The sequence below is a fragment of the Pelodiscus sinensis genome, chromosome 16 (assembly GCF_049634645.1).
Source record: "Pelodiscus sinensis isolate JC-2024 chromosome 16, ASM4963464v1, whole genome shotgun sequence".
Classification (NCBI taxonomy): domain Eukaryota; kingdom Metazoa; phylum Chordata; order Testudines; family Trionychidae; genus Pelodiscus; species Pelodiscus sinensis.
In genome coordinates this window covers 23,331,837-23,358,666 of record NC_134726.1, presented here as the reverse complement: position 1 = coordinate 23,358,666, position 26,830 = coordinate 23,331,837, and the positions used below count along the sequence as shown (strand labels likewise).

The following is a 26,830-nucleotide window of genomic DNA, read 5'->3' as shown; positions in this document are numbered from 1 at the left end:
ATTACATTTTGGGTACATTTACACTGCAAGTAGCAGTAAGCCTCCAAATTTGGGTCAAAACACTCAAGCTCCCAGGGCTTTTGCTATCACATTAAAAATAGCTGTGTAGACCTTGAAGCTTAGGCTCCATCTCAGGCACCGAAGCTCATGCAAAACCCCCTCCCTAGGCTTCAGAGCCTAGTAGCAACATCTATGCAGCTATTTTTAGTACCATAGCACAAGCCTCCAAGCCTGATTCTCTTCACTCAGGTTTGGTGCCTTGCTGCCATAGACTGTGAAGTCATACCCTTAGTGCCTTGCCATGGACATACCCGTAAACAGAATGCGGATCTACTTACTCTGTATATATTTCCTCCCTGAAAATATGCCACACCTTCCCCTTCATATAATCCATGGACTTTTTCTCCTTCATAGCTTCAAAGAAAACAAACGATGGAATAATCATATCACTATAAGTAAACCGGAAACAACCAAAGTTCATAGAATCATAGAACTGGAAGGGACCTCAAGAGGTCATTGAGTCTAGACCATCCCTGACAGGTGTCTGTCTAACCTGCTTTTAAATATCTCCAGTGCTGTGGATTCCACAAACTCCCTAGGCAATTTATTCCAGTGTTTAACCATCCCAACAGGAATTTTTCCTATTATTCAACCTAAACCTCCCTTGCTGCAATTTAAGCCCATTGCTTCTTGTCCTATCTTCAGAGGCTAAGAAGTTAAAAAATAATAACTGTTACTTTCTGACAAAAGCCAAATTTCATCGTTAGCATCTGGAAGGATTGAGGTGAAAGCATACACTGTATCTGGCTACTGGGTGGAACAAAAGGCATGCTCCCCTCTTACGCCCAAAGTACTGGGAGGAAGTGAGCAACCCCATGCATAATAAGCACCTCACTAGCTCACCCTAAATGTTAGGCAGAACCAAATATTATGTAATTACACTAGTGTATTCACTTTACATAGAAAACTGCATGTACACTTACAGTGAAACTCATTACCCAAATAAAGCCAGAGGAATCAGGCTTTATGCAAGTACCTATAGAGTGAATGGGTTGGGGAGGCAAGATTCTAGGCCAGGACACAGGGCTATGGTATAGTCCTCCATCCATGATGAGCTCTGTTATCATGGGGTATTAAGGCCATCAGTAACTTATGCCAATACCCCTTGCACAGCCAATCTGCTAGTGTTCCACCACACCATGGTTCTTAAAAGGTTTTGTGCATACACACACATTCTAAGTTACCGCTACCTTCTGCTTTGCAGTACATTCATGTCTGATGTCTGTCTGCCTTTTAGATGGTATACTCCACAAGGCAGGAGCCATGTGCAGTGTCTGTTTTGTACAATACCAAACCATGGGAATGTAAAACAGTAAATCCTGATGTAGTGGATGTGTTTTTAGCTAAACACACACATTTTAACATACTTTTCTACAATCAGTTGGGTGAGAATAGGCTCTTCATAAATCTGAACTGCTTCTTGGATCATAGGTTCTTCCACCTCTTTTGGTTCTTCTTGGGGTTCTAAAGGGCTTGCTTGTGCTTCCTCTGCTTGATTCAGTGATGTCTGGACACATGACAGCTTGGAAAAACTATCTTCAAATGAAGTCTCAGGAGCAGGGGCAGGTGCCACCTTTTCTGTTTTTTTGCCATCTTTCTTCTTATCTTTAGCCATTGCCACTGAATTACCTCAAAGCTACTTTCTGAACAAGACTTTAGCTTCTTTTGTCTTTTTATGCCAGTTTAGTTTTCAAAATCTGAACTCATTTTAACTGAAAAAGAAAGATCAAAAGCAAACATGATGAAAATCTGGATTTCTCTCTTCTTCCTGTCTCCCAAAATAATATTTTAAAAAGTTTTATTGCTATATGGTAATTGCAACAATTCCCTAAAAGTATTGAAAGTAAAAGTGGCATATGTTTCCATGAGCTTCTAGGGCAGTGGTTCTGTACGCAAACCCTTGGGAATACACAGAGGTCTTTGACAGGGAACATCCAGTCATGTAGATATTTGCCTAGTTTTACAATAGGCTACATAAGAAGCACTGGCAAAGAGAGTACAAACTCAGATTTCATACAGACTATGACTTTTTTATATTGTTCAACATACTGTATGATGAAATAAATCACAATATTTATATTCTAATAGATTATATGTTAAAAATGAGAAACTAAACAATTTTTCAATAACAGTGCCATGACATTTTTGTATTTTTATGTCTGACTGTGTAAGCAAGTAGTTTTTAAGAAAAGTGTAAATTGGGGGTATGCAAGGCAAATCAGACTCCTGGAAAGGATAAGTAGCCTGGAAAGGTTGAGAGCCACTGTGAAGGATAGCAGGAATGCACTATATTTCACTAAGAGTATTTGGTGGCAAGTTACAGACTCACCTGATACCCATAATGCACAACATAAATGATTTATGGAAATAAGACTAATGCCACATATTTGTGACTCCAAATGATTACATGAAAATCACAGAACAATTTGGCTGTCTAGAATCATGACTCCCCCTGTTGTGGTTAAATCTTTATTGTGTATTATTCCTGATTCTGTAAGGCAGGAATATATTACATGCTATGTTAGGTAGGAATGATGCAGAGGCAATTAAAAACACACTCATTAAAGCCTCATTATTAATTGGGTCAAAACAAACAAGTGTTCAGTTACATTAGTCAAAACGATCGTGGGGGCCTGAACAACGCTACAAACCAGCTCACGCCCAAGCTGCCGTTCTGGTACAGCTAGCAGGGCTGGAGACTCCAGAGACTAATTTCTCCAGGCTACAAAACGTCTCCAGCAGGAGAAGTCAATTTACCCACCGCTCTTAAGCTACATTTGCAAAGACACCGGAGGAGACTGGACTCTCGGTCCTCCCTGCCCCGCCCTCCATACCACAAACCGGGAAGAAAAATCACGCTGGGACGCCTAGTACAGCTGCGCCCGAGGGTCCCTGGCCGGCGCCTGCAGCTTCAGCACAGCTGGCCGGGCCCCTGGCTCCCCTGCACCCGGAGCTAGGCGGCGGCGGTCCCTCAGCGCGCGCCACCCAGCGGGAAGCCAGGGCCCCGCCAGCGCCTGGGAGCTCCCCGCTGCAAAGCGGAGGGCGGCGAGGACAAGCTGCTGCGGGCCAGTCCGTCCAGCCACAGCGTCCTGTAGCCATAGTAACCGCCAGAAGGGCAGAAAGCCGCTCACTCTTCTTAAAGGGGCCGCCGCCCATTTCTCCCAGGCTGAGCATCAGGACAGTGCAACCGGCACCCGGGGGCGCAGCCTCGCCTACGTGTCTGTACTGCAGGGGCTCCGAGCCGGCTACTGGCATGGCCGTGCTGTGATGCAGTGCGGCGCGGCCCTCCCACCCAGGCCAGCAATGCCCAAGTGCAATGTTGCAAATAGCTCCAGGTTAGAGGAAAACACGTTTCCTCTCTCTGCTCCTGCAGCTAATGCCAGGGAAGCGCAAATGGAGCTTTTTTTTCTAGTGGTCCCACTTCCCCATTGTCTCTTAGTTTCCTTGCGCCCCCATGATGGGTTTAGATTATTACAATACACGAGGCCTCGCACCCTACAGTAAAGCAAGCCGGTTTTAGTGTCCCGTTCCCCCCCTCCCCCACGCCGCTTTCGGAAAGATGTTTGGATGGATAAAAAGGGAGACATAATTCTTAGTGGCTGTTCAGCGCTTATACTGATAAACTCAGATTATTCATGGCATGGCATCATGGCCATATCACATATTGAGAAATCAAGGCAGATTTTAAAAGATTTTTGCCAAACTTCAGACAATTTAATGACAAAGCCAAGAAGAGTATGCACATCATCTATCCTGTATCTCACATGCTCTCCATTAGCAAGGACAAAGGGATGTCAACATTCTCTTTTAAAAAAATACCACAGATAGCGGTTTACAAAAACACTCTTCACAAGATCAAATCTTGGTCCCACCAAGGTCAGATCTTTGTCTATTTTTGCTATGATTTGGCCTCCTGGCTCCAAAGTAACCAATATAAAATAACAGAAATATAACAAGTGAAAGATGCTCCCAATTTTAGAACCACCTTCCTTTATTTTTTACCACTTGTAGTGGTTCAGGTGGCTACTTGCTCTCATTCTCAGAAAAGGAATCTGTTCTTGAAAACATGTTTATGGAGAAAGGTTTCAGTAAGATGCTACTTAAGAGGCAGAGGCTGATACCACAGCTGCACAATTCTGTTCCATTCTCTTCTTAACACCACTATTTAATGTTTCTGACTATAAACATTAAGCGAAACATCAGAAAAACCTTGATAGAGAATTGCAATTAATAGTGGAAAAAGAAAACATGATTTAATACTTTCACTTATATATCAAATATGTTTTATTTAAAACTTTAAAAAAGAAATACCATATCCTACAAAACTGAATGTCTGCTTTATAGTTTTACTAGCATATTTAACTGGAATTGCTCAGGTGCTTAACTCAATTACGTTGTTAGGTATTTTTTAAAATAAAATTAAAATGTACATGCTTTATTTAAATGATTCCATTTTAAAAAAAATCAAGGAAAAAAAAAGTCCATAGTAATAAAAGAATATAAGTGATTCAGAGCACTACTCCAAATTTCTCCATTTTATCTCTTTTCTGTAAGGTTTCTTGTGAAGAAGTTCTTTTCCAGGTTCATGCTATGTTTCTGGCTCATCTTGATTCCGTCTCTTTCAACATTTGCTCAGTTATGTCAATTCTGAGGACTGGACTTGATTTGGTGATTCTGTCTCTTTTCTGTTTGGTTTTATGAGACACAATCCCATTCCAAGTACACCCTGTTTTCCCAGCAAACCACGCCCTTAAGTTGCTTTAAGTTATAAGAGGAAGCTGTATACTGAATTTTGTGGTTCCAACTCTTACTATTTACGGTGAGCTCTTGATCACATAAACTTTCTATATAGTAGATTACAATTTTTGCAATTTATATTTTAAGTCCAGGGCTGGCCTTACCATGAGGCGAACTGAGACAGCTGCCTCAGGTGCCAGAGTGGAGGCGGGGGCAGGTGGGGCGCCACTAGGACCCAGAGAATTGAGACCTTTCAAAGTTTTGGCCCACGCGAGAGGGTATGGGGGCGTCATTTGAGCTCCCCACCTCAGGTGCCAAAATGTTGTGGGCCAGCACTGTTTAAGTCATACCATAATACAGTCTCTAGAAAGAATATTCACCTAAAGTTTTGAACTTCCATATAAAGAGTTTATTTTTAAAATACCTTAGCTACCAAAAAAGAAAAAGTAATATGAAAGGCTAGCTATGACAAGAGGAATGTATTTACAAATAAATTCTGGTATGTCTTTATACTTGATAGGATGCCTGTGCTGTTTAGATAATATTTAAATATGCAAAATGGTGGCTAAAATGGTCACTTCTTTGACAAAATAAAAAGATGTTTATAAAATTTGTAACTCAAAAAATAGATTAATAACATTACCAATTAATTAAAAGTAAAAGAAAAACCACTAAACATACACACAAGGATCCACTATTCTTGAGAAATCATATCTAAATTGGCTATATGTCTCATGGTTGGCCTTCCATGGGGACAATTCCAAGGATGCTCAATCTCACCCATGTGGGTGATCAGTTTCTTCATCTCACTTAAATTAAGTGCAGTTCCAATCATCACCTGTTAATAAAAACACACAAAAAAAAGTTTCACAATTATATTTTCTTTCTCCCTTATGGTAAATTGTTACAAGAAGACTTCTTAAATTACAATAGCAGACAAGACACTGTGCAAGACATTACAATAAACAGACCTACAGGACAAATAAAACCTAATTTGAGACCATATAGAAAGGGCCCAATTCTGCCCTTATGTGTATTAACTTAAAACTGGTATAATTAGAGACTTCAATGAAGTTATTCTTGATTTACACTTGATCAAAAGAACAAGAACAGGCCAAGGATTTAGGTGCCAACATCCACTAGCAGCAGACAGTCCAATCAAATATACAGTGTAAACTAGTACCTATACATCAAATGCTGCACTTACAGATTTTCTGCAAGCACGAGAAGCAAACATCTGTCTGACCCTGGAGGGCCTACACATGACTCCTGGGCAATCACTTAACATGAAGATCAACTCCTCTATGTCCTGTGGACCAAAAGTCCAGTTTTTGCTTGTTGGCAAGGAAATCAACTTAACCCTTTGAGTTACAGGAGCTGGAAGATTTTTTTTAAAAGCAAAATATTTAATAAAGAAACAGTTTATCAATACAAGTAAACATTTCATTTTGTGTATTGTTTGATAAGTAAAAATCTAAACATACCCCTTCCATAAATCCATAATGATCCACATATGAGTACTAAATTCTAATTACCAGTCTTTTGAGAGATGTTTTAACTTTACAAAAATTCTAACATTCTAAAAATTACACAGCTTGAAAGGGCTGACTGTTTAAAGTTATTTTTAAAGTTGTGTAACTAAAAATAGATTTTTTTTGTAAAAGTTTATTAATTCCTATACTATTTTAGGCAAAAACAAAAGAACTCTTGAAGATTTTTGAAATTTAAAAATGCATAATGTTGCATGACATGGCCTATATACATTCTTGAAAAACACCACAAGAGATAACAGACATTGTACTCTATGGCACACAATATTTTACACTTAAATAGTGCTTTTTGCTCTGAGATTCTGAGACAAACAAGTATTATCCCCAGATGAAAAAAATTATTGCTCATGATTTGCCCATGTACACAGAGCAAATTAGTACTAGGGCCAAAAAGAGAACCCAATAATCTCAACTGTTAGTTCCCTTCTCTTATCAGATTATTTGTTTGCCTATATGTAACCCTGTTTTTGCAACACAGGTTTTACTAATGTAATACAAGAAGAATAAATTTAATCTCTCTAAGGTATGTCTACACTGCAATGCTATTTTGGGCTATTGGAGCACCCCGAAATAGCTATCCTGCGTCTTTACAGCATGCCCATTAAGTTGGGCATGTTATTCCTATGTCCCTGTAAACCTCATTCTATGAGGAGTATGTGACATTTCAGAATAGCGCTTTATTTAGAAATTTGGTGCTGTGTAGACAGCAACAAATGATGAAATAAGCTATTTTAAAATAGCATCAAAATAAGATATGCAATTTGCGTAGCTTAAATTGCATATCTTATTTTGAATTACGGTGCAGTGTAGATGCACCCTAAGAGTGGCAATTTGGTCTATTAAATTATTATCACATGTTAAGAAGAATTACTGTTGGAGTCTATAGTACCTATCAATCCCATTTCATAAAAAAAAATATGCATTATATAATGTTCCATTAAATAGTTTAAAAAACCACAAAAGAAAAACAGTATGCACTGATTATGGCAAATCAATATTTAAGATCTTATTTTGGTTGAACCTCTCTAATACAGCATTCTTGGGTACAGCTTCATTTTAGTTACTGCGGGTAACTTACTGCGGGTGTGGCTAAGTTTTCTGCTGTAAAGTTTGTTTACATCTGCCAGTCCTAACTCTCAATGTTCTGCGCTATTATTTAGCTCTAAGTTACCCCTAAATGTCTTCTGAGAGCCCAGCAAGTAGTGGAAGTGTTGGTAATGCTGCTAAATGTAAACTTTTTTGTATGCTTTATCTTCTTATATTCTTGTGCCAATACAGTAGAATTTTGTAAGAAAACTAACACTTTGTTATGAAGAGAACTGTTAAGCTTTGGCTAGGCATAGGCTTATACAGGCAGTCCCTGGGTTACGTACAAGATAGGGACTGTAGGTTTGTTCTTAAGTTGAATCTGTATGTAAGTCGGAACTTGCGTCCAGATTCAGCCGCTGCTGAAACTGATCAGTTTCAACTGTGGCTGAATCTGGACACCAGTTCTGACTTACATAGGGTATGTCTACACTACCCTCCTAATTCGAAATAGGAGGGTAATGTAGTCATACCGCAATTGCAAATGAAGCCCGGGATTTGAATTTCCCGGGCTTCATTTGCATAAAGCCGGCCGGCGCCATTTTTAAATGCCGGCAGTTCGAACCCCGTGCCGTGCGGCTACACGCGGCACGGAGTAGCTAGTTCGGATTAGGAAGCCTAATCCGAACTAGCTACTCCGTGCCGCGTGTAGCCGCGCGGCACGGGGTTCGAACTGCCGGCATTTAAAAATGGCGCCGGCCGGCTTTATGCAAATGAAGCCCGGGAAATTCAAATCCCGGGCTTCATTTGTAATTGTGGTATGACTACATTACCCTCCTATTTCGAATTAGGAGGGTAGTGTAGACATACCCATACAGATTCAACTTAAGAACCCCAGGCATCCCCAAGTCAGCTGCTGCTGAAACTGATCAGTGGCTGAATCAGGACGCCTGGGGCAGAGCAGCTGGGGTGCTGCCGGGTTGGTCCAGTAGCACCCAGAGCGGCGCTACGGGACCAGCCGGCAGCGCCCCAGCTGCTGTACCACAGGCGTCCGGAGCAAAGCCGCGGAGCACGGGGACAGCGGGACAGCCCAGACGCGCCGTGGCTGTCCTGCTGCCATCGGGCTCCGCGGCTTTGCTCCCCGTCTCCCTGGTCTGCAGACCAGGGGGACGGGGAGCAAAGCAGAGCAAAGCCAAGGAGCACGCGGGAAGCGACAGCCCAGACGTGTCCGGGCTGTCCGCTGCCTGCGTGCTCCGCCGCTTTGCTTCCTCTCCCTGGTCTGCTGGAGACCAGGGAGACGGGTCCCGTTCGTAACTGTGGATCCGACATAAGTCGGATCCGCGTAACTCGGGGACTGCCTGTATAGGGTGTATCATATAGTCATACATTATTAAGCAGCATTGCAAGCATTGTTCTTTTTAGTCACCTTGGCAAAATAAACATAAAAAGAGACCCACTCTACAATACTGGCCTCCCGTGGTTTGGCAAATTCCTGGATTGGCATCTGTCAGGTCCTAAAAGTTCTGGATTAGAGAGTTCAACCTGTACTATTGACTGCTAACAATCTTGTTTACAGAGAAAATGAAAGTTACAAACTTCTCTACATCAGATCCAGTGATTCTGGTTCCAAACTTACCATCTTCATCAATGACAAAATCAAACCCATTTTTTCTAAATATCTCCAGGTTTTCAATCAATATAGTTTCATTTACAGCAGTTAAATCAAGATTTTGAGGCCTATGAGAAAAAAAATTAAATATCTTAAGCTACATTACAAAGTTGTATGTTATGACAACAGCATTAAAAACAATTAAATCCTTGCTCTGACACTTAGACACTATGTCCTTAACCATGTCTCCATAGGCTTTCTGGGTTTTATCCAGGCTTATGTTCAACAGATGACTATCTTAAGAGGTGTTGTAGGAATTAAGGTTGATTACACATTTTGAATATGTAAGATGCTATGTAAATATGATTATTAAAATTCCTGTGAAACATTGCATTCTTATAAAATTGAAAAATTCTAATACAGAATGACAAAGGTGAAATTCAGCAACAATTTAGCTCTGCAACTGCTAAACCATGACAGCAGCTATAAAACCTACTTCAGAAGACTTTTAAAATTTTAGAGAATTGCAGAAACAGTACCAGCATTTGGTTTGCCTTTGTAGTAACCAGATACTTACGTTATCAGTTTCTGACCTTGGAGAACATTGTGTTGTTGTAAAATTTCAAAGTTGTATTTCTCATCAGTAGCATGTTGGTCAATTATGAAGAGATCAGAGTTCAGCTTCGTTACTATAAACCCTAAATTGAACTGACCTATGATTTCCATTTTTGCAAACATCTCTTTACTGTATAAAAAAAAAACAGATTACAAACTGTAAGAACTCACATGTAAAGATTTTAGAGATAACTGTCTCCTTTTCAAAAGGAAGGGGTACACCTCCAAACCTCTGGCAACCAACATATTGACTGTCCGGAATACCTACGTCTCAAGTCTTCACTATCCAATCCCCATCTGAGTCCATTTCCAAAGCAGCTCTATCCTCAAACTTTACAATATGAATAATGGGCTCCACTCAGCAGAATACCACCAGAGAAATACCTCAAATAATCATAAGTTTCATGTTTCTTTGGATATGCCACTGTTTTATAAAGAGTTTATAAAATGCGCGGCAATAACTGTTTATTATGCACATTTCTATATTTTTCTACATGGGGACCTATATTTGCAGAAGCTTGAGTTACGTGATAAAACAAGCTGCCAAAAAACCTGTTAACGCAATAATGTAGATTTGCCATTCATATATAAACCTAAAGCTCCAAAATTAACAGATCGAAGATTTCTTGTAAGTACAGTTTACCTATATTTTTCATCAACTTTATAATTTAGTTAACATAACAATGAAAAAATGCACATACCTGATTTCCTTTCTTAATTCATCCTCTGCTGCTTTATTGTCTCCGGGGCTAATCTTTGCTCTAAATCTTCTATATTTCTGTGTTTCCACCTTTTTCTGTTGCTGCTGTATTAGCCTTTTTACTTTTTCCGTTAAAGAGCTCATAGAGAACTCAAGTGGCACAATTTTCTTTTGAATTTCAATGGGTACATCAATGTGTGGCGCTGATGCACAGTTCTTAGCATTCCTCAGTTCTGGACAGGTGAATGCTTTCAAATTAGCTTGCTCACTTTTAAAACGCTTCACATTTGGGGAAAAACTCTTTGCTTGCTGAGGTAACTCACTCAGTTCAGTCTGTTCATCTACTTGGGTCAAATCATGTTCAACCTCTGAAAACTGGGTGGCACATTCCAATGATTCCTGACAAAGTCTGACGGCTTCAAGACTTCCTCTTTGAAGCTCCTCTTTTGAAATAAGGAACTCTTCAGGTGAGCTGCCTGCACTTTCACTGCTGAGGCAGCTACCAACTTCTGGAGTGCTAATGCTAACATTTGACTCTGTAGAGGCACTACCACATCCAGAATCTGTGTCATTTTCTAACTTTCTCAAATCTCTGATAGTAACTGAGTATGGGTTTGAGTCCATCTGCCCCCAACACTCAAACTCCTTGCTGGACATGGAATTTTTACTGTTTAAAGGACTTGAAGTGTTAAGAAATGACACAGGTTTTCTCTTCTCAGAAGAGTTGTGTAGTTTTCCAACACTTTTAGGACTCTGAAAGCTGCTCTCTGTCATTTGATGGAGAGAGAATGACTCTCTTAATCTGGCAATTGTCAATGCTTTTTTCTCTTCTCCACTTGGATTGTGGGCTACAGAATCAAGAAGCATTCCTGCTTGACACTGTTCTGTTTCTTCTTCCTCCACCTTTTTCAAGTTACCTAATAAAATATGAATAGAGAAAACTGAAAATTTCTATTATGTGCAATTAAAAAACAAAATAAACATCAAGCATTCAGGGGACTTAATGACTCATTTGGGGGGAAGGGACAAAAAAAAAGAAAGAGGGAAAGGGAAAAGTCACACAGACAAACCCTTAATCTCTGGGTAGCGAGACTGAATGTAGTGCTGGTTAGCCCTCTTGAAAGCTGTTACCATTCCATGGCTGTTCAATAGTATTTTTTAAAATAAATCTCATATCCAATGGAGGGCAGTGAAGAACCTGGCAACAAAAATGCTTGTGCTACACCTGATCATTTGATAATTAAGGGACTTTATCTCCTGTGATACAAACAGGCCAACACCACATTTACTTAAAGATAACCGAGGAAAATATACAAAAGAAACTAGGCTTGCACCCCAAGTTGCTTTTTATGATGTATCAAGGGGGCCTATAAAGCTTTAATGTGATGTGCGGGGCTGTGGTGGGGGTTTTTTTGGCTAAAGAAAGGGAACATTTGTTGTTTCAAACTAAAGGCAGATCAATCCTGACATCATACTCTGCATTGCTGGAGCCTGACTATAAACTGTGGACTAGAAATCTGGTAATGAGCTTATCAGTTTCATAAGCAAGCATATTTACTATCAGGAAGTTAATCTTTAAAATACATCTTTTTCATCTTTCTAAACTCTGTTATCTGCCACACTCACAGTGACTTCTCTAGTTTACATTCATGTACCTGTAATATCCAGCAGTTTTTGATTGATGTTAAGTTTGTTAACATGGCAACCAAACATTCCAACAAGAGAGGTCTTTAAAATTGCTAACAAAACTTTCTCCTGTTGCAGTAAAATTTGCCTTTTATCAGGAGTTACATTGACGTCAACACACTCTAAAAATAAAGGAAAATTATTAATTAATTTAGATTAAATTATAAAATATTGTGTTCCTCCCATCCTTGAACTGAAGTTCCCTTATTTTTTCCCCTCTTTATTGCAGAGAGTAAAACAAAAGATATTGGTTAGATGGATAATATGGCTACAAACACAATATTGCTGAACTACCTGCAGATCCATCAATAGCGGTGAAAAATACTGCTTGTGCATTATAAGACATTTTAAGTTTCCCAATATTTAATTCTATGCCACAATCTGCCTTTTTCACTTTTGTCTTGAGTGGCATAGTAAGTTATTTCTGGTCAGTGCACAATTATAGAACATATTCTGATTAGCGATTAGAAGCATCATTACAACACACTAAGTCTTTACTAGTTAGTCCAAGCCGCTTAAAACCCCAATGATGCTAAAGCTATGCAATTGTATATGTTACATATTTATTCTAATATATTACAAAAGTTAATGGAGATTGATAGAAGAACTTACCAGACTCTACACAAATGTTAAGAACAATAAATGGATATTGGTGCTTATTGTACGTGTGGTAAACTTCATTCACAACTTTTGAAATCTGCATAGAACAAGTGATACCATTACTTCCATTCTTTACTGACACATGTATCTAATGCAGTATTAAACAGACTCCAAGCATGATCTAGCAAATCCTTATTCATATAATTAGGCCTTTACTCACAGAAATAGTCCCACGGTAGTCAAAGAGATTAAAGTAAATGAGTGTTTGCAGGGTAAGACTTAATGTGTACAAATTTCTAATCTGGTTATTTGCTGGGATTCTTGTGACCTACCTCCAGACATTTATATCTATCCTTACTTGGTCAATACAAAGGATGAAAAGTAACAACAATTACTAGGCCAAGACCAGCAAAAAAACAAAACAAAACAAAACAAAACAAAACAAAACAAAACAAAACAAAAAAAAAAAAACCACACCACCCTAGAAAATCAAGCAACTGTAAACAATGTTGGAAGAAATTGCTTTTTAAAAAATAATTTTGACAGGATATTATGCTTATTGTAAAGTTTTTAAAAATTTGTATTGAAATGTTCAGTTATACAATATTAGGGATCTGAAGGATTTCTTTAGATTTTGATAGACAAATAGCTGCAGAAAATTATAGGCGGAGGACAGACAATAATTATTTAATAAGAGAAGAGGCTGAAATTTTAAAAGTTAAAGCTTTAAAATACAAAGAGCCAGAATATTTACAGTAAATATCTTTAAATCACAGTTTAATTAGTTCTCAAGCAACATTTTTCTTATTTGCCTATCTGTAAATTAGGGATGTAAAAATTGTTAAAAATTACTAACCATATAACCAATAACAGGGTTTCTCAACCTTTTTTTATAAAGTACCCCATTAAAAAAATTATAAGTATCCCCAGTACCTACTGTTTTCAGACACACAATATTTTTTTCTATCGTTGCAACACATTTGTTTAAAGCACTTAATCGTAGCCAGACGGGCAATGAAATTTCTGGGTGAAAAAAGTACAAAAATAATAAAGCACTGTAAAACTTAAAACAAAAATTCAGTTTTCTCCAAATTTCAGTTGTGTTGACATACCCCCCAGACTTCTCTTGAGTGAGTACTTGTACCACTTGTTGAGAAACACTGACCTATAACAATTCAATCAGTTATATGGTTAAACACTGCCGGTCCCCAGGCTGCCAGCCTGGGAATTTAACTGTGAACTGTAACTGATAAGCTGATTCTTATCATTTAACTGGTTGACCAGTTAAATTCTTACATCCCTACTGTAAATTATTCTTACTTCTGATGGAAATTTTTGTTGGTTTGTGTCTGATGAAATCAACTTTACCAACTTCTACTGATAAAAATCTAATCCTGCCAAGCTTAACTACTAGCAATATTATTAAGAACTGTACCTTTGATTGGTCAAATGGTCGCTGATTGATAAAGAAAAACTGTCTATCTGTTGTACTCCTTCCAACACCATGATCACAATGGGAAACAAAGCCTGTAATACTGTTTAATATTAATATTGTAAGTTATGGTTCAAAAGAAAAGAGGAAGAATAGAGACTCTATAGAGGAATATATCTGAAGAAGTTAAAGACAAAATTATTACATGTTTTCAGTAAATATCTACATGTGGCTCTCACTCCAACTTAGCAAAGGCTAATGGTTCATTGCAACACATGCTCTCTAGTCAACTGAAAGAACAGCATTCACTAACTTTAAAAAAAAAAGCTGTATCCATGATTTCTCTGCCTCAAAGGGAGTTACCTGGTACACTAATATGAGGTCACAGTAAACTCAAACACTTATCTGGCTGTTCACAAATCTCTTCTATATTAATCAATATAAATTCTAAGGTTAGCACTTTATTCAAAAGAAGGTCTTTATTCAAGTTTGACCATCTTTTACCTTTTCTTACACTCAAGCAATCACATTGACTTCATAGGGAATTTTTACAGGTATAACCAAGGGCACAATTTGACCCATAGTGTATAAGTACAGGCAGTCCCCGACTTACGCGGATCCGACTTATGTCGGATCCGCAGTTACGAACGGGGCTGCCCTGGAGGACACGGACTGCAGGACCTTGTGGTCCCGCCGCCCATGTACTCCGGGGCGAGAAAAGCTGCTCCGCGTCTCCCTGGTCTGCAGACCAGGAAGCCGCGGAGCAAAGCCGCGGAGGGGCTCGGGCAGCCGGCTTCCCCCGAGGCTTTGCAAAGCCGCGGAGGGGCTGGGGCTGCGGGGCAGCCCAGGCGCGCCTGGGCTGTCCCGCTGCGGGCGTGCTCCAAGGCTTTGCTCCCCGTCTCCCTGCAGACCAGGGAGACGGGGAGCAAAGCCACGGAGCATGCCCGCAGGGGGACAGCTCAAGTGCGCCCGGGCTGTCCCACTGCGGGCGTGCTCCGCGGCTTTGCTCCCCGTCTCCCTGGTCTGACCAGCAGACCAGGGAGATGGGGAGCAAAGCCTTGGAGCACGCCAGCAGTGGGACAGCGCAGCGCGCCTGGACTGTCCCGCTGCCCGCGTGCTCTGCGGCTTTGCTCCGCGTCTCCCAGGTCAGCAGGCCAGGGATTCGGAGCAAAGCCATGGAGGACTTGGGCGTCCCGCCATCCCCATCTCCCTGGTCTGCTGGGGGGGGGTGTGTGCAGCTAGTGCCCCCTCCCCCCCCAGCAGACTAGGCTTTTCTTGCCTACCCCTGAGGTAGAGCAGCTGGGGGCTGCCGGGTTGGTCCCGCAGCGCCGCTCCGGACCAACCCGGCAGCACCCCAGCTGCTCTGCCCCAGGAGTCCTGATTCAGCCGCTGCTGGTCAGTTTCAGCAGCGGCTGAATCAGGACGCCTGAGGCAGAGCAGCTGGGGTGCTGCTGGGTTGGTCCAGTAGCGCCGAGGACCCGCGCTACTGGAGCAACCCAGCAGCACCCCAGCTGCTCTGCCCCAGGCGTCCCCAAGTCAGCCGCTGCTGAAACTGACCAGCGGCTGACTACAGGAAGCCCGAGGCAGAGTTGTTCTGCCCCAGACTTCCTGGAATCAGCGGCTGATCAGTTTCAGCAGCAGCTGACTTGGGGACGCCTGGGTTTCTTAAGTTGAATCTGTATGTAAGTCAGAACTGGCATCCAGATTCAGCCGTGGTTGAAACTGATCAGTTTCAGCAGCGGCTGAAGCCAGTTCCGACTTACATACAGATTCAACTTAAGAACAAACCTACAGTCCCTATCTTGTACGTAACCCGGGGACTGCCTGTATTCAGAACTTTAAATGTGGTGACTAGTTCAGCAGAAAATTGAAGTAAGCCAAAATTAGTGTACTCTAAGAAATATTAGTGCCATCCATCCCTCTCTACATACATTTAACTGATTACATCTTAGTCCTAAGTTATAACAAGGAAACAAACTGCTTAAAATAAGTTATATCATTTATTTCCATAGCTGTAATGTGACAGGTATCAACTGTACTTTTTAAAGTTTTCTAGTCATTAAATACCACCTTAAACCTGTGGACTGTCTTTAAATCAGTGATCATTTTAAAATGCATTTCTGATAGCAGTGCCTTGTAGTTTCCTACTTACGTATAAAGATTATGTGGTATATCACTGAAGTTAAGGCCATACTCTTCACAAACAGTTTCACTAGGAGGTAGCTGAACAAAGGGAATGAGGCTTTGCAACTGAAACAAAAATTAAATCCACAGCTATTACTTGGTACACAAACATTAAAGGTTGCTTCAGTGAGTTAAAGTCAGTGTATTTTTCATCCATTTTTGCCTTTGTTAAAGTTTAACTCAGTCACAAGGATACTAATGATTAAACAATTATAGCTATTTAGTTCCTTGTTTTATTACTGTCAGGATCACAACCAACTTGGCATGTGGTAATTATATTTTTTAAAAGTTGGCTAACAACAAAGGGAGCACCCTCAAACACACAGCAAGTTATACTACACTGTTAATGAGAGTCTGCAGGAGTATAAATCCCTAACAAACTCTTTCTCTTAACCAGTATTTGACACACAACTCCAATGTTAAGTGTTTTGCTCCCCCTCTCTTACAAATACTTACTACTCACTAAACCTATTTAAGTCAGAAAAGAGCATTAGTTATTCAGCCTCAGATTTCCCAGTCATAAATGATCTAATCAAGATTCATGCCATACGTCAAGTTATCTGATTTAAATATAACCATAAAAACCATTGTTACACAAGGTGTCCCTGCTATACTTTCCAAATACATTCCAAAAAATGTGGCTGTATAGCGAAATGACTTAAGCAGAGAATGTTTTTCCTGTGGCTGACTTCCATTTGCACAAATTGGTTTTTTTTTTTTTTTGCACGAAGTAAGAGCGGGGAATAGCAAGACTTATAATGCAATGGTTCCTACAAGAATCAATAGTTTGTGGAAAACCGATGTATACCAGGGCAATGTGTAACAGGGACGCCCTGTATAAACAAAACAAAACTTATAGCAAGTATGATACATGGCCAGAGTTAAGGATCCTGCAGGCAAACTGACCCAGAGTCAACCTCCAGAGACATGTTAGAAAAGATAGCTGCCCAGCTCTTCCTACATTTAAAATGCAGAGGCGCAGCAGTCCTGGATCCAGCACAAGCTGGGACTGAGTAGTTCCAGCTCCCACCAGGTTCCAACACTGCTGTGCCTCTGTCTCCACTGTCCACACTGCACTGCAGAGACGGTGCTGGGGGGAAATGGCTTTTAAGCCAGCTCCCCCCAACACTGGCTCCTACTTCCCCCTCTTGCTGCCTCTGATACAGAGGCAGCGAGGGTGGGGGAACGAATAGTCAAGTAGTGACTCGATTACCCAATAAGCCTATGCTTATCAGGTAGTTGACTACTCAACTATTCACTTGCATCCCTAGGCTATACCTCCCTAGTACAACAGCCTCGGAACTTGACTGGTCCCAAACTAGGGAATGTGCTGGACCAAGGGAGGTCAATGCTAGCCCCTTTGCTGCCACTTGCTGCGGGACTCTGCTTTGGCAGCAGACGGGATGGCACTGACCAAGTGGGAACATGGTGAAGGGTGCTCGTGGGAAGAAGAAAGGCAACTGTGGAGCCCTGCTGCCAGCCCCTATCACGGAACATGGCTCCCAGCCATTGTCAGTGCTCCTATCCCCATGGTGCTGCACTCTTGACTCCCAAATGCTAGATTGTGTTTCCGGACCCCACAGGGCTGCATTCCTAGCCCTGACTGCGGAGCTCCACAGCCACTCTGTTTCTCTTCCCTTGCTCCTTCCCCTGAACTTGAAGCTCTGGAAATGCACGGATGGGGTTGCTAAGCATGGGGCCGGCTTTTCCCCTTGAATGGTCCAGCACAGGAGCATTCATGGAGATGCTGGACAACAAAGGTTGCCAGACTACAGAAGTCCAGACTATAGGTCAAACCTGTATTACCTGTTTTTGTCCAAACACTGCTCCAATGTTTTCCTTTAGACTACAGCTTCCAGTGGTACATACCACTGTGTGTTTTTTCCCTTGGCCAACTTGATTGGTGCAGTTAATTCGAACTCCTGTTGAAATGATACAATATGCTTGTAATAGTTGGACCATTTTTGCATATTCCTGTTAAAAAAAAGTTGAATATTTTATGAAAAGGGAAACTTTTTAATAGATTTTTAATATGTCTAAATAGAACAATCTATCTCTGAGTACATCACATTTTTCCTCACTTCCTACGTGGCTTGTATAGCTTTATTCCAAAACTCATCTGCAGCTTCCAGAAATGCTGAAGTTTAATTTTACATGGGAAAGATAAGAAGATTAAACCATATTTCCAAGACATATTGTATATACTCATTCATAAGCTGAATTTTTTTGGTAAAAAAGTGACGCCTCAAAGAACAGTGTTAACATATCAATGGCCTACATTGGCGTTGTAGATCAGGGTTGTCAAACTTCAGTTCTCAACCCATGAAGGTAAATTGGTTGCACTCTGGGAGATGATGTGTACTTGAAGCATCCACAGGCACTGAGCCCCTCAAACTCCCAGGTTTTTCTTTTAAAAATAATAACAGGAGGGAGCTTTGATCCATTGGATAAACATGATAATACCACAGTAAAATGGATTTTTAATTAAAACCCTTGACATGAAAAACTGTTTTCACCAGCACCAGTTTCTGTTCTGTTGCTTGGGAGATCAAATGTCATTGGCGTTTCACCACTGTTCTCTGTAAGCTGGGTGCTTGTACTTGCACAGAAGAGATTCAGGTGATGCCCAGCTCATTTGCAGAGCACCTATAGCTGATCACAGCCAGCAGCATGTGTTTCTATTGCTGGTGCACATCTGCACATGTCTTGGCACACAACATTTATTTCGCACATACATGGAAAAACTTAGAGGGAGCATTGTGTTTCATTCATATTTCCAATTTGTGACAGCTCAAATGTATATTCCTTTCAATGTTTTAAAATAAACCTTTGGAAAGATTCTATTTTTTCTGCCAGGTCTCTCAGAAGCTTTTATGCTATCCTTGGTCACTGATGAAGACAGAAACCATGACACAAGTACATCAAATCACTTGTGCAACAAATACTGATGACTTTACGATTTGTATTTGTTGTATTTCTTTCAACATTTGCAAGGCACGCAAATTCCAGTTCTAGTTTGTTCACCTTCAACAACCCAATCACTGAGATCTTTCTCCAGCCCAGAAAATGAAGCACTCCTCATTAACATTTTTTGTTGCTTCTTGGCATGTCTTTTATTGTTTTGGGTTTTTTTGCCATTCTCTTACCTGCTTCACTGATACAGTATTCATGAGCAACAGTGCAATTACTGTTTGCTTCTGCATATTCAACAACTTTAAGTTTGAACATTATATCATAAGCAGACTGTTTTCTTTTGATTTCACCATTGTTCATTTTAAATACTAGCATGAAAATCTTAGACGATAGTTATAGATTTTGTAGGATTTTATAGAGAAATTTCACCTGCTTTATCACAGTCAAATTATGATCATTACTTGTTTATTTCAAAGCAGCCCTGTAGACTGGCTAGAAACTTAGGAGGTACAGTGGTCAACATGCATGAAGAGATCAAATGACACATTCGCAGAGTGAGGCTATGTCTTGACTGCAGCTTCTTTCAGAAAAGCTTTTCCGGAAGAGATCTTCTGGAAAAACTTCTTCCAAAAGAGAACATCCACCCTGCAAAAGTGCACTGAAAAGCAATCTGCTTTTTCGAAAGATAGCATCCACATTGAATGGAAGCTATCTCGCATGATTACTATGGCTGGAATGGCCACTAGGGCACATGTGCTTTTTCCTCTTTCCTCCACTTTCGAAAGAACTCCCTCTTCCCTGTCCACACACGCCTTTTTCCAAAAGAGTTCTTTTGGAAAAAGGCTTCTTCCTCTTAGAAAGAGGTTTACAAATGTCAGAAAAAACCCTCTGATATTTCAATTTTTTTTTTCAAAAGAACGCGATTGCAGTGTGGACGTAATTGAATATTTTTTTGAAAAATGGCGGTTTTTCCAGAAAAACTCTGCAGTGTAGAATATACCCTGACACTAGTGTCACAGTAGCATTGTTCATTGTATTTTTCTGATTGACTTGTACGATCTAGTATTTTGTGAAATGTATGGGTCAAATTTCATGCAGATACAATTTAAATAAAAATAAAGTTTCAGCATATTTTTTTAAAGAAGCAAGTCCAGAACTGACATTCCATCATTTGTGATTTACAACAGGGGTCAGCAAATTTTGGCTCCCAGTCCATCAGAGTAAGTTGCTGACACACCAGGTGGTTTGTTTACCTGGAGCTTCTGCAGACATGGAGCCCCTCAGCTCCCAAGGGCTGCAATTCACCACTCCCAGCCAATGGGAAGCAGCGCAGACCGTGGGACATGCTGGCCACCACTTCCTGCCACTCCTGTTGGCCAGCATCAGTGAACTGCAGATATTGGGAGCTTCAGGGCTCCATGCCTGCAGAAATTCCAGGTAAACAAAATGTCCCGATATGCCAGCAATGAAGTTTGCCAACCTTGACAAGCTGGCAATTGAAGTTTGCCAACCGCTGAAATAAACGGTTGGCTTATGAAAGGGTCATAGAGTTTTGTATTTTTACCTTTTCATCTTGAGGGGTCGGCTTATAAACAAATGGGGTAATGAACAAGTATATACAGTATGTTAAGTAGGTAGTTTCAAACACTACCCTTTCAAATTTTAATTATGCAATGACCATTCCCTATCTTGCTTTCTTTTTCAAAGTTTTGTCACTGTACTTCTACAGTATATAAAATCTGTGCTAAATATGTAAGGAAGGCAAAAGGAAGAATCCATTTTATTATTTCACATAGATCTGTATAATATTATAATGTAAATATAGAGTCAATAAATACAAGATTTAGAAGCATCAAATCAACACAAAGTAAATGCTAGTACCACTAATAAGAAGTTAGACTGAAAAGAGAAGAACCTTAAACCACATCTTATTATTTGTGTTGAAAGACAAAATTAATAAAATGGCTGGGCTAATCAACTCTCAAGCACTAAGGTTTACCAAGACACAAAGAAAATAATTATGATTTAAATTGTTCATATTTATTTTTACAAGGTTTAGATTTGCAGGTTATCATATTTTTAAAAGCAGAATTTCCAGTTCACCATACCTTTTTAATATTCCGTTGAAATTCCTTATGCCTCACTGGCAGAGTATAAAACAATTGCTGCACGCTAACAGTTGTTCCCTGCTGTCGTGGGTAAGGAGTTTTCTGAGTAATTTTTCCATTGTGATCAAATACTAGACGAGTTCCAACTTTTGCAGATTTGTGGCAGGTAAAAATGGTAACATTACTGGAAGAGTGAAAAAGAGGCACCTGAATAATTAACAAACCAGTACCTTTTCCATTATCAAGTTTATAGTACAGAAAATTTCAGGTATTTCCATTCACATTATACTAGCACCACTCATGTATCTTTAATTCAGACTAAATCATAGTTTACATGATCAACTCCCTTTTGTAAGAATTTCTGATAAATATTTATTGTGAATTGAGATTTGGTACCAAAAATAAGTTATCTAAAAAGCAAATTTCATTCCTCACTCAAGATTTTTAACCAAGAGTGTATATAAAAATATTTAAATAATACTGTCCAGACCTTCACAATTTTCCTAGTTACAATGTAAAATATGTTTTTATCCTTTACATATATCTTGTTGATAGACCATGATGCTGGGCTCTGGTTTTTCTGTTTCATGCTACTTGGACACTAGTTTTCTAATACAAACAGAAAACACTGCAATATTCATGATATACAAGACTGTATGCAAACACTGCAATTATTTCTAACACTTAACTAGTTCAAGAAAAACAACATAATAAAATTGTAAAGAGTTACATACTATGAAAAAGCAAATGTTTAAAAAATAATATACCTTAACCTCTGCACTCTGGGTGTCCCTAATCCAGAAGAACTCATGGTACAGATCCTGGCAGGCGAAAGCAGAAGCAGTTCTCTATGCTGCTGCTCCTCCTCCTCCCCAACTGGAGGAATGGCAGTGCAGTAACACACTCTGCTGAAAGCTTTTCCCCACTGTTCCCAAGCTATGTCTAGACTGCAGGCTTCTTTCAGAAGATGTTTTTCCGGAAGAGATCTGTGATTACTATGGACAGAAGGGCCAACAGGGCACCTGTGCTTTTTCTTCTTTCCTCTTCTTTCAAAAGAACTCCCTTTTCCCCATCCACACACACCTTCTTCCAAAAGAGCTCTTTCGGAAAAAGGTTTCTTCCTCGTAGAAAGAGGTTTACCAATGTCGGAAAAAAACCCTCTGTTCTTTCGATTTTCTTTGTATTTTGATCTCAGGTGTAAAGGCAAAGTACACTTGAACCTCTTTAATCCGGCAATCAGGGAAACAGGGTTTGCTAGATCAAAGAATCTTCCCAGCCAAGGAGGGAGGGCGTGAGTGAGATGAGGGTATAATTGGACATAATTGAAGTGTGGACATAATTGAAGTTTTTTTCAGAAAAAACTCTGTAGTGTAGACATACCCCAGGGAGCAGCAGGAGACACAGGAGTAGGTAAGTGTTTTACCCTCATCTCACTCACGCCCTCCCTCCCTGGCTGGGCAAATTCTTTGATCCAGCAAACTCTTTTTCCCTGGATTGCCAGATTAAAGAGATTCAAATATACTTTGCTTTTACACCTGAGATCAAAATACAATGCAAAACAGTCCTTACAAAAACTATCTGTAAATACTTAACTTTAAAATTTAAATTCAGGAATGCACTTACACATTTACTTCAACACTTTAGTAGAATGAAATGCCTTAAAATGAATAACCTTCCATCTAACCATATCTATGGTAACCTGATCCATCCTTTATAGGTGACAAATCTGAAGAATTGTCACAGACTGAAGTGTCATTAGAGGAGGTTTTGGAATTAATTGATAAATTTAACAATAACAAGTCACCAGGATTCACCAGATGGCATTCACCCAGGAGTTCTGAAAAAACTCAAATGTAAAATTGTGGAACTATTAACTATGGTTTCTAACCTATCCTTTGAATAAGTTTCTAATGACTGGTAGATAGCTAATGTAATGCCAATATTTAAAAAGAGCTCTAGAGGCAATCCCGGCAATCACAGAGCAGTAAGTCTAATGTCAGTACCAGGCAAACTAGTTGAAACAATAGTAAAGAATAAAATTGTCAGACACACAGAGGAACATAATTTTCTGGGCAAAAGTCAACATGGTTTCTGTAAAGGGAAATCATGTCTTATTAATCTATCAGAGTTCTTTGAAGGGGTCAACAAACATGTGGACAAGGGGGACCCAGTAGATTTAGTGTACTTAGATTTCCAGAAAGCCTTTGACAAGGTCCCTCACCAAAGGCTCTTACGTAAATTAAGTTGTCATGGGATAAGAGGGAAGATCCTTTCATGGATTGAGAACTGGTTAAAAGACAGGAAACAAAGGGTAGGAATAAATGGTAAATTTTCAGAATGGAGAGGGGTAACTAGGACTGACCCTTGGGGAACACCACTAGGACCAATCCTATTGAACTTATCCGTATGTGATCTGGAGAAAGGGGTAAACAGTGAGGAGGCAAAGTTTGCAGACAATACTAAACTGCTCAAGATAGTGAAGACCAAAGCAGACTGTGAAGAACTTCAAAAAGATCTCACAAAACTAAGTGATTGGGCAACAAAATGGCAAATGAAATTTAACATGGATAAATGTAAAGTAATGCACATTGGAAAAAATAACCCCAACTATTCATACAAAATGAAGGGGGCTAATCTACAACTAATCAGGAAAGAGATCTTGGAGTCATCGTGGATAGTTCTCTGAAGACATTCACACAATGTGCAGCGGCAGCCAAAAAAATAAACAGGATGTTAGGAATCATCAAAAAAGGGATAGAGAGTAACACAGAGAATAGCTTACTGCCCTTATACAAATCCATGGTACACCCACATCTTAAATACTGCGTACAGATGTGGTCACCTCAGCTCAAAAAAGATATACTGGCATTAGAAAAGGTTCAGAGAAGGGCAACTAAAATGATTAGGCGTTTGGAACGGGTCCAATATGAGGAGAGATTAAAGAGACTAGGACTTTTCAGCTTGGAAGAGAGGAGACTGAGGGGGGATATGATAGAGGTATATAAAATCATGAGTAGTGTGGAGAAAGTGAATAAGGAAAAGTTATTTACTTGTTCCCATAATATAAGAACTAGGGGCCACCAAATGAAATTAATGGGCAGCAGGTTTAAAACAAATAAAAGGAAGTTCTTCTTCACACAGCGCATAGTCAACCTGCTGTAGCCTCACTATGCAGGGAAGAAGTTCTGGGGCTTGCCCAGCTGTGGGCACCTCATGCAAGGAAGGGGTTGGGGGGGCTTCTCTTCCCTTCCACTCCTGCAAGGATTTCCCCCCCCTTTCCCTCTGGTCCCGCATGCCTCCTTAACAGTGGGTCCAGTCTGCCAGATGCTGTTCCCTGCTACAGCCAGCCTATTTAGGGAGAGGGGGAGAGAAGCTGGCCCCACTGTGGCCTGCCCTCTCTCCTGAAAGGTGCTCCATGCAGGGAAGAGGCTCAGGGGCTTCCCTTCCCTCCCACTCCAGGAACAGTCCCCCTGCCCCTTGTCCTGCAAGCCTCCTTGCTGGCAAAAGAAATCTTGCTGGCAGTCTCTGAAGCTGTCAGAGCCTGAGAAGCAGCTCCACCCTCTTTTTCACTGTCACCTCACCAAAACACCACAAGACTCCAGCACGTGGAGCTTCTCCCTCCTGCCAAGTCTCCTGCATGCACCTCTCCCACGTGCAGGAGGGGAACCAGAAGTATCCGGCCGCATTGCAGGGGAGGGTGGGGGGAGTTTTTAAAATGACCCCCAAAACTCCCCCACAGTATTTCATGGCCGCTGGACTCCCAAAGGCTGGATTAAATTGTTTGGCGGGCCGGATCCATACTGCAGGACAGAAGTTCCCCACCCCTGATTTAGTATTTACCATTCCTAATGTACTACTGCTGCATCTACAGCTTGACACAGATAATGAGTATTATGTACTAGGGATGGTAAAGTGTAGTCATATATACGATTAACCAATAAGCCCGGGCCCATCAGTTAATCATAACAACTACATGCACCCCTCCCCCACTTGCTGCCTCTGATACTGCCTCTCTATCAGAGAGGCAGCAATGCAGAGGGTAAGGGGGGCAGGTGGGAACCAGTACACATGGAAAGCTGGCTTTCAAGGCGCCTCGTATTCCACACTGATGCCTCGGACGCGGCAGGCAGGCGCCAATATACAAAGTGAAGAGGCTTTTAAGCTGGCCCCTCACTCATGCCAGCTTCCACAGAGCTGTCTACCTTTCCCATTTCCCATCACGCTGCTGCCTCTGAATCAGGGAAGAGGGGGACAGGTGGGAGCCAGTATACACAGGGAATCAACTTTAAAACCAGTTCCTCACACATATCAGCTCCCACCAAGCTGACTGGACCCCTTCCACCTCTGATACAGAAACAATTTGGTGGGAGGAGGGAGAAACAGCATGCCAACGTGTATCTACTGAACATTTCAGCAGATACACATTTACACAAATGCATTTTAACATCCCTATTATGTACTATTTCCTAAATCAATAAAATCAAGCTATCTAAAAAAATTATACAAGGTATACCCTCTTAGATGATGTAAGGTGTACCTAGCTGTAAAGTAACATTTTAGTGATCAGATTTGCATTACTGTTTGAAGAAATAAGTGAAGTAGGATCAGTGGGAAATTTTATTTAAATATATTTTTAGTGGTTTAAATCAATCCACCCTATGTTAAACTATGTTATTTTTGTATTACACAGAGATCTTAATTCCAACAAAATTATCCAGTTAAAAAAAATAAAATAAGGAAAAAAACAAACAATTGGGTTCTATTTTAGTTGAGAAATAACCCAATTAGAAGTTTCCAAAGCCTGTTTCATTAATAAATGAAGTCACATGTTTGCATTCACATGGAATTGTGAAATTTCAACTAATGAAGCACAATATTATTACCTTAATGCACATAGTGAACTCAGAGCTTCACCTCGAAATCCAAATGTTCCAACATGCATTAGATCAGAGAAATCTTGTATCTTGGAAGTATGATATTTCAGTGCTAGAAAAATGTATTTAAAATATGTGTAATTGTAGCACATCTTTCCAAAATGACATTCATGTATGAAAGTTTATTTTGTATCTTTCCAAGACAGAAAACATTGATACTTATGTCATATGTTATGTAACTAGAATAGAACTAAATAGATAAACTATTCCCTATATTTGCCCATTTCTGCTTGCAAATAATCTGTGAAATTATCAAATGTTATTCCAAATTGTTTATTCCTTCAGTGAATAAATTTTGTTCTGAAGATCCTTTGCAAACAGTTTGTTGAGAATATTTGCCATTTTTAAAGTGCTGGTTAGTTACACAAGTCACATAGTCTTGTTTCTGTTTCCTGTTTGGGTGACTTAAAAACTACAAATTGCAAATTTTACAATCAAACATAAAATTTCAAGATAGCTTGAATATTTGCTGAAAGCTTTCAATTAATTTTCATTAATAGTTGTATTTGTAAAATGTGACAGCTTGTCTATTTAAAGAAAGTGAACATGAAATAGTAATGAACACAACTGAATCAACATTTCCTTGTGACTTTGAATAAGTATATGCAACAATTTTATCCTCCCACTCTACTGGAAAACACACATAATTCTGGATATTCATACCTCTACATACCAT

At 40.1% G+C, this 26,830-nt stretch overlaps 2 protein-coding genes across 7 annotated transcripts in view; both read right to left on the bottom strand.

The window, feature by feature from the left end:
• The window catches only part of RSPH10B (radial spoke head 10 homolog B), a 63,220-nt gene extending 59,986 nt beyond the window's left edge, over nt 1-3,234 (bottom strand). For 2 of the 6 annotated variants that reach the window (XM_075899491.1, XM_075899495.1), the window contains exons 1-3: nt 2,895-3,232; nt 1,428-1,772; nt 339-414 (exon numbers count right to left, since the gene is read on the bottom strand). In XM_075899491.1, the coding sequence (XP_075755606.1) occupies nt 339-414; nt 1,428-1,675 (324 nt within the window). In that variant the 5' untranslated portion in view covers nt 1,676-1,772; nt 2,895-3,232. Of the gene's footprint in view, nt 1-338; nt 415-1,427; nt 1,773-2,821 lie in introns of all 6 variants that reach the window. The other 4 variants (XM_075899496.1, XM_075899494.1, XM_075899493.1 and 1 more) reach the window with 4 other exon arrangements.
• Nucleotides 3,235-3,622: 388 nt separating this feature from the next.
• Nucleotides 3,623-26,830, bottom strand: part of PMS2 (PMS1 homolog 2, mismatch repair system component) — a 29,773-nt gene continuing 6,565 nt past the window's right edge. Inside the window, exons 4-15 of the mRNA XM_075899497.1 lie at nt 26,104-26,206; nt 21,221-21,404; nt 18,006-18,173; nt 16,168-16,265; nt 14,019-14,118; nt 12,596-12,680; nt 11,953-12,105; nt 10,299-11,214; nt 9,560-9,727; nt 9,010-9,110; nt 6,005-6,174; nt 3,623-5,635 (exon numbers count right to left, since the gene is read on the bottom strand). Of these exons, the coding sequence (XP_075755612.1) occupies nt 5,492-5,635; nt 6,005-6,174; nt 9,010-9,110; nt 9,560-9,727; nt 10,299-11,214; nt 11,953-12,105; nt 12,596-12,680; nt 14,019-14,118; nt 16,168-16,265; nt 18,006-18,173; nt 21,221-21,404; nt 26,104-26,206 (2,390 nt within the window). The 3' untranslated portion in view covers nt 3,623-5,491. The remainder of the gene's footprint in view (nt 5,636-6,004; nt 6,175-9,009; nt 9,111-9,559; nt 9,728-10,298; nt 11,215-11,952; nt 12,106-12,595; nt 12,681-14,018; nt 14,119-16,167; nt 16,266-18,005; nt 18,174-21,220; nt 21,405-26,103; nt 26,207-26,830) is intronic.